General features: G+C 43.7%; 1 protein-coding gene across 2 annotated transcripts in view; it reads left to right on the top strand.

The window, feature by feature from the left end:
• CEP76 (centrosomal protein 76) overlaps window positions 1–13,395 on the top strand; it is a 43,218-nt gene extending 29,823 nt beyond the window's left edge. For both annotated transcript variants that reach the window (XM_032789647.2, XM_032789656.2), the window contains 3 exons: window positions 2,970–3,303; window positions 10,950–11,167; window positions 13,001–13,395. In XM_032789647.2, coding sequence (XP_032645538.1) covers window positions 2,970–3,303; window positions 10,950–11,167; window positions 13,001–13,139 — 691 coding nt within the window. In that variant the 3' untranslated portion in view covers window positions 13,140–13,395. The remainder of the gene's footprint in view (window positions 1–2,969; window positions 3,304–10,949; window positions 11,168–13,000) is intronic.
• Window positions 13,396–14,232: the final 837 nt, after the last annotated feature.

The raw sequence follows: 14,232 nt of genomic DNA on the forward strand, positions 1-14,232 counted from the left end.
CTGGCCAACAGGAAATGAAATTCAAAAGTTCGCGGGGCTTTTCCTGTCTACCTGGCCAGTGCATCCGACTCCAGATTGCTATCCAGAGCGGTCACAATGGTGCACTGTGGGATAGCTCCCGGAGGCCAATACCATCGAATTGTGGCCGCACTAACCTTATTCTGAAATGGCAATACGGATTTGAGCGCTACTCCCGTCGTCGGGGAGGAGTACAGATATTGATATTAAGAGCCCTTTATATCAATATAAAGGGCTTCGTTGTGTGGACAGGTGCAGGGTTAATTCAGCTTAAAGCTGCTAAATTCGGTATAAACCCATAGTGTAGACCAGGCCTTAGTGTTCACATTTCCAGTTACTAGAACATATCTTTTCAGGACCTTGTGTATTATGTTCTGTAGGTGCTCATAGGAAAAAAAATATTTTTTTTCCTCCTGACTAGCTTGATTTGTTGGAGCAGAACACTGAATAATAGACAATTTCTGGAATATTGATATAAAAGTGTTATAAGCCTTTGAAATTGGTGCCCATTCTGTCAGGTTTTTGGCTGCCTTCCTTGATAGTTTCAAACCCATGCCATCTCTGTGTATGTCACTGGTGTCATTCAATAGCCCAAGATATAGTAGAACGTTCTCACTTGACAGAGTTATTTGTCCTGACCTTAGCCTTCTCATTTTATTTAGGCCTAATTTATGTAGTTTATATCTGTCCATTTCTTTTGTTACTTGAATCATTTGATCAGGCTCATGTTGTGTCCGAACTGTCCATGTACCAATTTTGGCTATGGATTTAGGAAAGAGCAAACCCATCAGCACATTAGCTTCTTTGTGGGATTGCCCTCTTCATGTCATGATTTCCCTTCAGGTCTGTTAGAATTGAGCTGAGTTGGATTGAGTTTGTTGAACTAACCAATAGTGTAGCAACTGTAACAATGTCAGTTTTTTATGGGAACGGGTTGTTAGCTCACTCCCAACCCCTTCACCAGGGGTCCCCAACGTGCCCACGTCCTGGCCTGCGGATGCTCGACCGTCGCCACGGTCCTCCGTTTGGCGCCCACCAGACACAAAGCTTGGGGACCATTGCTACACTATTGGATAATGTATGTTTTTTTAAAACTGGAAGATGTATCTAATGGAAAATTGCCCAGAAAACACATTTTTGTAATACATCATTACAGTACATAGTTAGGAATGTGCACAAATGCTGGAATGGTTCATGGTAACACCTTTGCAGAGCCAAGAGGGGAGCATTCACATTTTCTTTTGGTAGCCCCCTTCAAAGGGGTTCATTTTATCACAGGAGCACATCTTCATGATGTAGCAGCTCTCTCCCTGTATGGCACCCTTGCTGACGATCACTCTGTCATTGTGGTGGTTTCTCTTCTGTAATTCTGTCCTCTGGCCAGGTCACAATTTAGTCCTTCCCTTCCAGAGTAACAGAGTCAGACGTAAAATTGTATGATATCCTAACAAGAGGGTCTTTGGCCCCAACTCCAAGCTCATGCCACTTTCCAGTGACTGGAGCGGAACCCAGGCTCTTCCACTACATGGAGTTCCAGCGCAGGGACCCTATAACCAGCAGCAGCCTCTCTCTTTGCCGTTTTTTCCCTGCATGACTTCCTACCTAGACTTTTTCTGCCCTGCAACTTCTCTAGGTTGATCCTTCTTTCATGGCTAGGATCTCAGGGCTTATTCTGTTCCCAGGCTTCCTCCTCACCACCTCTCTGTTCCTGAAAGTGACTGCAGACTCTTCCCCTGCAGCCCCCTTGTGCTACAAACATCCACTCTTCAGCCCGCTCCTGCCCAGCTAGGCTTCATGATCTGTTAAGCTTGGCTGTCCCTGGTGCAGCCAGGTAACCTAATTGGCATCCGAGACCCACATTTGCCCATTCAGGCCTGGTGTGAGGAGGGGGGACACCTCATCACACCTCATATTGTTGGGGGTTTTGGAGGGGAATGTTGTCCTTTTAAAAAAAAAATTCTGAGCAAGAAGTTCTTTGAGTTTGTTTTCTAAATGAATCTTGAGAATTTGGAGGACTCTTTCCTAACTAGATACTACTTGCAAAGTAGGCCAGCTGCTGGTCCTAAACTATTTAAGTCGACCTCTTCAAGCAAAACATTTTAAATGTAAAATGTACTACTTGTGAATGATGGGTGCTTAGTCCAGGTGTTCAGCCTAACTATTAATCTGAAATATATAAAGTGCATCAGAGGAGAACTGTAAAAGTCTGACTGTAATACTGTAATGACTTGAGTTCTTAGCTTTGACTATGGGAGTCATAAAAAGACTTTTCAAAGATAACAATGTTATCTGTTAGCTAAGAGTTTCAGCTGAAAAGTACTGCTTAAAGAAGAATATTAAATATTTTATTTTTTATGCAATGTTATTTCAAATTATGGTGGTTTTGTTGAAATGAAAGATGATACATGAATAACTACATGATCATGAATTTGAAGAATAAGGACTTTTGGTTTTGTGAAAGGGACTGATTACTGTCCTGCTTTGAAAATGACTTTGCAATTCTGCATTGCTATTTTCTGTTGATAAACTCACAATGGGATGTTTTATAATGTGAAACTGTGTTTCTCTGAAAATCTAATGGGAAGAGGGAAATAATTGTTCCTATGCATTCTTTCTTGAAACAGTTGAAAAGTTGATTTTAATTGCCATCAGTTGAGTAGTTGACTGAGTAATCATGCCTGATTTTTAAGCTTCAAAACAAGCTGCTTCTCTAGATTAAAAGAAAAATGTTAATTTGATCGTAACTTTTTTTTTTTAAATTTACAGAAAGGCAATTTAAATTACCATATTAAGAAAAGGAATTTGTGATGCAAGGTTCTTTCATGGTGAAACAATCTCACTATATTTCTATGCCATCTAAATACTTATATCTTGTAACACTCTCCCAATAAGGTAAACATTTTTTACTTTAAAATATTCTTAATATAATAGCACATCTTTCTGATCTTCAGATATATCCACAATCCTATCAATCCTGATGACCCTCCGCTTGTTGAACAACCCAAGCCAATGTATCCTTATCGAACAGTAGGATGTGTCTTCAATCATCAGAAGTTCTTGGGGAATTGCCAGCCCTCCGATGCAGTGGAAGTCTGTGTGTTTGACCTGCATGATGAATCTAAATGGAAACCAATGAGTGGAGAAGCAATCAAATCTGTGTGTTCTCCAGGGGCCACAACTTCTCTTCCTCCTTTTCCCCCTCTTTGTGCTTCCACAATAGATGCTGCAGTAATAAGCAATGAGATAGAATTACAGCTGAGAATACTGGTGTCAGAACACAGAAAGGTAGTGTTCTTTAATGTTTTTCATTGGTATGCCAAATAAATGAAGTATCGAGCTTTTGGTATCTACTTGTATAAAATTTGGAGGGGGGCGTTTTGGTTTGGCTTTTTGGTTTACAATACATGCTTCCAGCAGTAACCCTTGCACCACTGTTTAGTGTATGTGACTGAAAGAAACTGTTGGAGAAGATCGCATCAAGCAATTTCAAACTTTGTATTTGTTTTAATCACTCTAATGTCTGAGTACTTTACAAGTTTAAAAATCTCGTACCTTCCAAGGTTGGAATTGTCCCTTCTCCTGTTTAACTGATTTCTTATAGTGTAGTAATGTGCTGCGGTTGATTCTTTCTGCATTGGGTGTAAAGAAGCCCTTTTAAAAGCAAATGCAATATATTTTTGAAGAAATGCTAGTTAAATAGGTTAATCTTTAAACTTCTGCTAAAGACTTGGGATTAATCTTTATGATATACCCATAAGTCTTGACGTTAATTTCTGTAAGATTTGGCTAATACTTATTTAAAAAATTACACTTTGTTCCACATATAACCTCCTGGATATAGCATTCCTGGATTTAAGTCCCTCTTAGGCTCATCTCTTTCTTAACTTTAGAACAGTGTTACTTAATGTGTTTACCAAGTGCATGTCGATGGTAGCAGCTTACCTTAGCCTTGAGGTATTCAGCGATACTCGTTTCTTGACAACTGACTGGTCAAAGGCTGTTCCAGATCTCAACTCCAACAGGACATCGTAGTGCTACAGGTCACGTGCCGGTCCCTGGGCCAGTTGGTGAACGACAAGAAGTCAATGTTCATTCCGGTGCAAAGGATAGAATTTATCGGAGTGGTGCTCGACTCCACCTGTGCCAGAGCTTTCCTGCCACAGGAGAGGTTATAGATGATAGTGGATCTCATTGCAGGGGGTCTCTGTATTCCCTCTAACCACAGCTCGGATATATCTGTGTTTGCTGGGCCACATGGCAGCATGTATGTGCGTTGTCCACCATGCAAGGCTCAGAAAGTATCCCTTGCAACAGTGTCTGGCAACAGTCTATTCCCAGGCCAGAGATCACCCGGGGATACTCACCTCGCTGCAATGGGGACAGACCCTCTGGCTGTCCTGGAAGGGGTTCCATTCGACAGCCTGCACCATTCGGTTGAACTAATATTGGACACTTCAGACGTCGGCTGAAGAGCACATCTAGGCGAGCTACAGACCCAGCAGACATGGTACCCAGTGGAGATGACATTGCACATAAACATCAAGGAGCTTAGGGTGATACGTTTGGCCTGTGGGGTCTTCCTACCACATCTGTCAGGCACGGTGGTGAGAGTGTTGATAGACAATATGGCCTTTATGTTCTACCTCAACAGGCAAGGGGAGCATGCTTGTTGGCTCTCTGTGTCAAGAGGCTCTCCAGTTGTGGGATTTCTACATCAAGCATGCGATGAATCTGGAGGCCTGTCAGCTCCCCAACATCAGGAACATGCTGGCGGATTGCCTCAGCAGATCCTTTTTCTCTCACCATGAGTGATCATTCCATACGGAGGTAGCCTGACTGCTCTTCCAGAGGTAGGGAACTCCCCAAGTGGACCTGTTTGCCATGAGACAGAACAGGAAATGTCATCATCAGTTCTGTTCCCTGCAGGGTCTGGGCAAGGACTTTCTGCAACACCTTCTTCTTGACATGGTTTGCTGGGGGGGGCGGGAGAGGGGACGGTCTGCTGTACTTGTTGCCACTGATACCATTCATCAGCAGAGTCCTGTAAAAGATCGAGAGACAAGGCCCAAGTCGTCATAATTGCCCCGGCGTGGCCGCGACAACATTGGTTCGGAATCCTGATGGGCATAGTGGCAACCGTTCCCTGGCCCCGACTCACAGGATCTGATTTCACAAGATCACAGGTGCCTCCTATACCCCAACCATGCCTCCCTCCACCTCATGGCATGGATGCTGTATGGTTGAACCCAGAGGAGCAGGTCTGCTCTAACGAGGTCCAGCAAGTCCTCCTGGAAAGCAGGAAGCTTTCCACCAGAGCGACCTACCTGGCCAAGTGGAAGAGGTTCTCCCACTGGGCATCTGAGCGTAGCATCTCTGTCATGCTCCTCCTTGCAATCTATCTTAGATTACCTGCTTCATTTTAAGAACAAGGGACTGGCACTGTCTTCCATCAGGGTGCACCTCACGGCCATCTCCGCTTTCCACCCGCTGATCCAAGGTCCGACGGTGGTCTCGCACGACATGTCAGTCAGATTCCTGAAAAGCTTCAAAAGGCTCTTCCCGTGGGTCCTGGCTCCTGTCCCACAATGGGACCTTTAATTTGATTCTTTCTAGGCTCATGGGCCCGCCTTTCAATGTCTTCCTTCCATGTCCGTGTCTTCCTTCCATGTCAACCAGGACATCTTTCTTCTGGTGTTTTTTCCAAACCGCATACCACTAGTGAGGGAAAGGAGGCTGCACACCCCAGACGTCAGATGTGCCCAGTGTTTTACCTGGAGCATACCAAGCCCTTCTGCAGGTCTACCCAACTCTTAGTTGCGACAGTGGACAGGATGAAGGGCCTTCTGGCATCCTCGCAGAGGTTTTACAACTGGATCCGCTCCTGCATCTGGACCTGTTACGAGCTGGCACAGGTCCCACTGCTGCTGATCGTGAGGGCCTATTCGACCAGAGCCCAGGAGTCCTCTGCAGCCTTTCTGGCGCACGTTCCTGTCCAGGATATTTGCAAAGCAGCAACATGGTCTTCGGTTCACACGTTCATGGCGCATTATGCAATCACGCAGGCCAGAGATGACACTGGGTTTGGCAGAGCTCTTTTGCAGTCTACACGTCTATGAACTCATACCCGCCTCCATTGGTACTGCTTGGGAGCCACCTAACATGGAATGGATGTGAGCAAGCAGTAGAGGAAAAGATAGTTACCTGTTCCGTAACTGGTTTTTCGAGATGTGTTGCTCAGGTCCATTTTGTGACCCACCCTCTGGGTACGTCTACACTACAGGATTGTTCCGATTTTACGTAAACCATTTTTGTAAAACAGATTGTATAAGGTCGAGTGCACGGGGCCATACAAAGCACAATAATTCGGCGATGTGTGTCCACGTACCAGGCTAGCGTTGATTTCTGGAGTGTTGCACTGTGGGTAGCTATCCCGTAGCTATCCCATAGTTCCTGCAGTCTCCCCCACCCATTGGAATTCTGGGTTGAGACCCCAATGCATGATGATGCAAAAACAGTGTCGCGGGTGATTCTGGGTAAATGTCGTCACTCTCCTTCTTCTCCGTGAAGCAACACAGACAATCATTTCGCACGCCATTTTCCCTGGATTGCCCTGTAGAATGCATATGCTGGGCAACATGGGCCCGTTTGCCTTTGTCAACTTGTCACCATATGTGTATGGATGCCCACTGACAGAGGCAGTACTGCAGTGCTACACAGTAGCTTCAATTGCCTTTGCCAAGGTAAGGCGCAGAGACGATTACCAGTCATCTGTACCATCTGCTGCTGTCATTGGGTGCTCCTGCCTGGCTCGCTGAAGGTCAGTCAGGGGCACACAGATGAAAATGGAATGACTTCCCGGGTCATTCCCTCTTTATGGTTTATAGTCATAAAATAGTCAGTCTGCTAGAAATGGGGAAGTGTACAGGAAGCCAGGTAAAGAGCACAGCGTCTGTTGTCAGATGCCGTCAGAAATGATGAGCTGCATGCCATTCAGGGTGCCCTTCGCAACAACCCCCCTGTGCTTCCTTCTCCCAATCATCTTGGGTATTACGTTGCACGTGTCCATCTGCAATTGGGTGTGATGAAGTAATAAAGAATGCTGGAATAGAAACATGAAGTTTTTTAGTGAATAAATGAGAGGGAGGCAGCCTCCAGCTGCTATGAAGTCCAGGCAGGACATAAAGGGGGGGGGGGGGGGGCAGCAGCATCCCGCTGATATGATGTCAGGCATAACAGAATCTTCTTGTAGAACATGAAAGCGGGGGGGTCTGATAGGAGCTTCAGCCCCCATTGTCTAAATGAGAGGAGGTTACAGCCATCTGTACCATCATGCCCGGGAATGAACCGGCGAAGTCATTCCTATTTTTACCAGGCGCCCCAGCCGATCACCTGAGGCCAGCCAGGACTCACGGAAGATGGACAGCGAGGACGGCTATAGTCCTTTTTGTACTGTACTGTCGTCCCGGGAGGGGAGGGAGAGGAGAGGATGCTGCTGTTCAGTGCTGGCAGCACCCGTCTACCAGCAGCATGCAGTAGACATAGGGGACACTGAAAAAGTCAAGAACAATTTTTTTCCCTTTTCTTCACGAGGTGGGAGGGGGGGTAAATTGACGAGATATACCCTGAACACCGGCCAAGTGTCTTGACCTTACAGGCATTGGAGCTTTAGCCAAGAATGCAAATACTTTTCAGAGCCTGCGGGGACTGTGGGATAGCTGGAGTCCTCAGTCCCCTCTCCCTTCCTCCATGAGTATCCATTTGATTCTTTGGCTTTCTGTTACACTTGTCACACAGCACTGTGCTGTGGACTCTGTATCATAGCCTGGAGATTTTTTTCAAATGGTTTGGCATTTTGTCTTATGTAACGGAGCTGTGATAGAACAGATTTGTCTCCCCATACAGCGATCAGATCTAGTATCTCCCATACGGTCCATGCTGGAGCTCTTTTTGGATTTGAGACTGCATTGCCATCCATGCTGATCAGAGCTCCACGCTGGGCAAACAGGAAATGCAATTTAAAAGTTTGTGGGGCTTTTCTTGTGTACCTGGCCAATGCATCCGAGTTCAGATTGTGACTGCTCTGGAAAGCAATGGTGCACTATGGGATACCACCCGGAGGCCAACACCGTCGATTTGCGGCCACACTAACCCTAATCTGACATGGGAATACTGATTTCAGCGCTACTCCTCTCGTCCGGGAGCATTACAGAAACCGGTTTAAAGAGCCCTTTATATTGATATTAAGGGCCTCGTTGTGTGGACGGGTGCAGGGTTAAATCGGTTTAATGCTGCTAAATTTGGTTTAAACGCATAGTGTAGACTAGGCCTCTGTCTCTCCACTGTCAGAGTTTCCAGCAAGAAGAAACTGAGGATGGAGGGAGCTGGCGGTGCCCCTTATACCACAGCATGTGCATGCCACTCCAAAGGGCACCAGAGCTGATCCCCAACAGATACCACTGAAGGAAAAACTTCCGGCAACAGCATATGTGGCGAGCCCACACACGTAGTATGGAATGGACATGAGCAACACATCTTTAAGAACACCAGTTATGGAATAGGTAACTGTTTTTTCTTCGAAATGTGTTGCCAGATGTGTTTTCCATGGCCACCCTCTGTGCCCTCTGAATCAGAGTCTAATTTCTGGGCATTTGGTGCCAAGGAACTGAGGGGTTGGGGCGATTCTGCCTCAGGGGAGGAGCTATACCCACAAGGCATAAGCACTCACCCTCTACTGGTACTGCTAGGCAAAATTCTCTGACTCCAGAGTGATGGGTACTCATGCACCTAAGTGGAATACACATCTGAATCAGACCACAAAGAACCACAGTTACAGCAAGTAACCATTTCTTCCACAGTGGCTGTAAGCAAACTGGTCAGTATCTCTTGCTACTTTCAGCATCTTGTTTCTCAAATTCAGGTTCCCATATGTCCAAAACTGCACTGGGAAAAAGCTAGATTTTTCCCAAGGAGCCTATGGGCTGTAGCAAAAGCCTAAGATTCAGACTGAATCTTCTGACTTGGTGTAACAGATAGATAAGAAGGAACATAGATAAGTGTTTGATCTCTCATTTTTCAGAAATTCCTAAATTCCTTAAACTCTTAATACTAAATTTCTTATCTGCCTCGCTGACCTAATTACGAAGATACTTTCCTGACTGGTTTCAGTGAATACATTCTCATGACATTTTCTTCTCTGTTTCTGAAGACTGATTCCAAAATTGTAAGCCCTGCTTTAATCCTCTTTCCCCCCACCCCCATTAACTGACTACCTCACTTCATATAAACTATCTAGCCATATACAGTAATACTCACTTTAATACAGTGTCTTTCATCAAAAAGAGCCAGATACAAATGTGCTTTCATACTTCACCTACCACTAGGGTGATCAAAGGTCCCAATATGTCCCAGTTTTTCACACTTGCTTTCTGGTCAGACTACCTACTACTGACACAACATACAATTTTAGGACAAGAACTGAATTATTTATTCAGTATAAACTACAAGAGGAATTTGGGTTGACTAATGTAGTTACTTAAATTGCAGTTTAGCCATATCAGGAATAACAACCACATTCTTAAAGAGCACACAGTACCTCTAGTAGAAGTTGATCATGATCTCCTTATTACATCTCATTGTAATAGTATCCCCAAGCAGTATATTGGACCATTTTTTCCTTGTATGACTCAGAGAGAGAAATGCTTTGGAGCCACTTTCTCTAGAATCTCTGGGGGGCAGGGTGGTTTTTTGGCATTGTCTCATTCTTGTACTAAACAGACCCAACCCACAAAGCTTATCTGGCATGATCACAAACCAAATTGATTAGCTGTATCCTTATCCATGCTTTTTATTTTATATAAATCTTGAGATTGATTATTCATGCTTCAAGACTGTCAATACTTGCTGTGGAAGAAAGAGTTATTGGGCTTATCTGAAACCAAACACTCCTTAATTTCCTAAACAGGAATTTTTTAACAGTAGATTGGACAAAAGATACTACATTATATAGAGCAAATAAAGATCATGCCCAATACTCAATTTTGTACTGATTTATGTATTTATTTATTTTTTAAAGTCCAGTTATGCAGTCCTTTCTCTTTGGAAATTATTTTTAGTGGGACAGTAGAAATATTATTTGTAAGTGAATCTCGCTTTGGGATTTGCCTTGCTCTTTTTTTACACACATACTAATAAAGTGGCTCTTGGCTTTATGCAAAAATTACTTTGTAATTAGGTCATTTGTGTTTATTTTTAGCCTACTTTTCTTTTTTTTTGACTTGTACTCTGACTTTACTTTAATTTTTGCTAATTCACAGTTCAGAGCTAGGAAAAAACAGAACATACAAAATTTTAAGTCAGTTGTTGCCATGGATTCATGTCTCATTATTGCTGTAGAACCACAAAAACTATAGGCCTTCCATCATTGCCTCTGAAACAGATTTCCCTTTGAGTACAAAGTTATGCCACTTGCAGCTCATCCTGAACTAAATCTTCTGTGTATCAATGTAATTCCTGCCAAAGGCACGTTTTTGTAATAGTAGTTGGTAGACAGTACTGACCTTTTTCACTTTTCATTTCCAACATTGACTGATTAATGAAAGATTATTTCTTTATTTATTTGTAATATTGTAGGGCCTAGGAGCCGTAGTCATGGAGCAGGACCCCATTGCACTTGGTTCCCTGCAAACACAGAACAAAAAGACCCTGCCCCAAAGAGCTTACAATTTAAGTTTAACACAAGAGATACCAGATGGGTACTGACCGGAGTATAAGGAAACAATGAGACAATATTGGTCAGCATGATAGGCTGTGATCTCAGCACACATATGTAATAGATGTGTTTTAATCTACCAGATGTTTAAACTTTTTTTTTTTTTTAGTGCCTTGAGACCAATCATTCTGTACTATACTCTGTTCTGTGATTCATCCTACAGGATCTAGGCCTTACTACTGTTTGGGATGACCAGTTATCCTATCTCTTGTCACCAGCCTTGGCAGCCTATGAGCTTGAACGTACAACAAGCATCTCTGCAGGAAATGAAGAGTTTCAAGATGCTATAAGGAGAGCAGTACCTGATGGTCACACATTTAAAGGATTCCCCATCCATTTTGTTTACAGAAATGCAAGGAGAGCATTTTCTACATGCCTTCGGTAAGATTCAGGTGTAAACCTAGTAGTATTAGGTTTTATAAACATGTAATAGGTTGTAAGTTTTCATAATTGATGAAGATGAAATAATTCTAAATTATATCATCATCATTTATGCATAAGGGATTTAGCAAGAAATCAGAATGGCATAATGAACTGGAAATGGGGAACAGCTTTTCCTGTCTAGGTCCCTAATCTAAATCTGGTTCAGATTGGTAGTAACTAGTTAGTAGCCTATGCAAAATAAATGATTTGTCTCACCCCAGTATCTAAGGGAATATCACAGTAACTATAATCAGTAGAATTATTGGCAGTATTAGCTAAGAGGTCAAGGCTGTAATAGAGTTAGATTTATTAAAACACTTGAGACACTTCATATTATCAAGCAAATTAAAATTATTTTTCCTATGATCACTGCCCCATGGATTGAAAACTCACTTAAGGACAGTAAATGAAAAGTAGCACTATATAACCCAGCACATTGTTGTTGGAAATGTTTAGTGAGGTGATATACAGAAGAGGTCTGTGCTTGGTTTCATTCAGGTTATTGACTTTTAAATACTAATAGATAGGGCCCTACCAAATTCAGGGTCCATTCTGGTCAATTTCATGGCCAAAGGACTTTCATCTTGGTCAGTTTCACAATTTCAGATGTTTATATCTCAAATTTCATGGTGCTGTAACCATGGGGTTCCTGACCCAAAATGGGATCATGGGATTGCAATGTTGTTGTTGTTTTGTTTCCCCAAGATTGCCACCCTCACTTCTGTGCTGCCTAGCTAGTAGCCTCCAAGCTTCTTGCAGTTAGAGGAGGTTCTGGAAGGTGGAGGTAGGTAGGATATCCCCCATGCACCTTGGAGCTAGTCCAGGCCAGTGACAGATTAAGGCAGAGAGCCCTACAAAAATGAGTGCTCCAACTCCAGAAGAAGCCCTAGGGTAGAAACCCCAAATGGGTCACCCTGAGCCCCGGCAGGAGCCCTGGGGGAAGAAGCCTCAAGCCTGGGCACCCTAAGCCCCAGCTGTGGGACTGAAGCCTTGAGCCTGGGCTACCCTGAGCCCCAGCTGGGGGTGGAAGTCCTGAGCCACTCCAGCAGGGGGGAGGTGCCGAAGCCCCAAGCCTGGGTTGCCCTGGCTGGCAGGGGGTGGCGGTGTGGAAGCCCCGAGCCCAGACTGGAGTGGTGGGGAGCCCTGAGCTCTGGCTGGAGCAACAGGCAGCAGAAGTCCTTAGCCCAGGCTGGAGCATGGGTTGAGGAGTCCCCAAGCCCAATCTGCCCTGGCTGCAGCCGATGGGAGCAGAAGCCTCCAACCCAGCAGGAGTTGTTGTGGGAGGAAGGGGAAGCCAGGAGCTCGATGCCCAGAGCTGCGGCAGGAACTGCGGGGGAGGGGATAGAAGCCCAGAGCCCAGCTCCCAGGCTGCTGCAGCGCAGAAGTGAGGGTGTACCACCCTCATTTCTGTGCTGCCTCTGGAGGTGGATCTGATCACCTCACCAAGAGTAGACAGGCAGGAGAAGGACAAATCCTGTTCCTCCCCAGTGTGGCTAGGAGCCCCAGGCTCCCAGCAGCAGGGGAGATTAGATTTCACAGGGGGAGGGCTGCCGGTTTTCAAGCTGTGAAATTGGTAGGACCTTACTAATAGAGTAATGATGTTACTCTGTCATAGCATCAAAAAGCCAGATTCTTGGCATGGTGATGTCCTGGAAATATATATATCTGTCACTTCAATCATAACTAATACTTGTACATTTTTTTTACTAAAAACTTTAATAGTTATTTAGTCACTCATAACTAATTGCAATATTTAAATCATATTATTCATGTTTCCTTTCTGCCAAATAGGTCTCCTTTCTGTGAAGAAATAATCTGTTGTAGGGGAGACCAAGTGCGGCTTGCAGTTCGTGTGCGAGTGTTTACATATCCTGAATCTGCGTGTGCTGTTTGGATCATGTTTGCTTGTAAATACCGCTCTGTACTTTAAAAAAAAGTCACGTATACTTCTTAGAGCCTTGAAACAGTGTACATAAGTGTTAGTACAAAGGAACATTCTTATTAAAAATCATATTAATTACAACATTTAATGTTTCACTTTGGGTAAACACCACTCTGATGATTTGTAAATATTTTTAATGTGTGTATTTAAAACAAAATTAAGGCAAAAATACTTGTATATACTGTAATGAGTGTATTTATATAAAGTGTATATTTTTATTTTAATAAAAGTTGCTTTATTTACATTTTTAGTGGTAAAGATCTGCATGCATTAAAACATGTATGCAAATATCTACTTCTTTTTCACAGTTCCAGATTGTGGAAGGATTCATCAAAAGTAAGCATCCTTTTTGTACCTTTATATACCCAAGTCCACCGGCGTTTCCTTTGTTTATTCTTGGGGGACACTTTCACTTTGTCACCTTTTTTGGTTTCTGATTTGCACCAAAGATTTTCACCAATATGCCAATTGTCACTCTGTTAGGAGGGGATACGCTTTTATCCCTATCTCAGTTACATACTGGTCTAGGCATCTTTTGACAGCACTTAGGAAGCAATCATAGGATAGAGTCCTGGGGATATCTAATTGTATAGCTTCCTGATTAGTTAGGAAAAGTCCTAAATTCTTCCTTCTGAGGTTCTTTAACACCAGGCTACAGGCACTTAGAGTTCCTATCACTTTCTCTCATTTTTTGTCAGAGCTGTCCTTCACTAGCTAAACCCTTCCACAACCTGTGTTAACCTACTTCCACTGGATCCTGCAGTTAGGTCTTTTGGTCAAATGGCATTCTGTCCTCTTTGTTGAGGTCAAGGAGGTTACCAGTGTCTGGAGTGTGTGAGATGTAGTAAGGGCTGAGGTGTCAGCATCAGTGGTTGCTACAATGACAATGAAATAGTCTCCACATTTTATTACATACCCAGAAACTTCATTAATGCACAGTTGGTGCCTCATGCCCTTCCAAAATGTGGAGAGTGATAAATTAACCCCTCTGAAAACCAAGAAACACAAAATAAAGATACATACCTCCGCCCGCAGTGCAGACTAAACTCTTTCCCCCTCCACCCAACTCCTGGTGCTGGTA

The sequence above is a fragment of the Chelonoidis abingdonii genome, chromosome 2 (genome assembly GCF_003597395.2).
Source record: "Chelonoidis abingdonii isolate Lonesome George chromosome 2, CheloAbing_2.0, whole genome shotgun sequence".
Taxonomy (NCBI): Eukaryota; Metazoa; Chordata; order Testudines; family Testudinidae; genus Chelonoidis; species Chelonoidis abingdonii.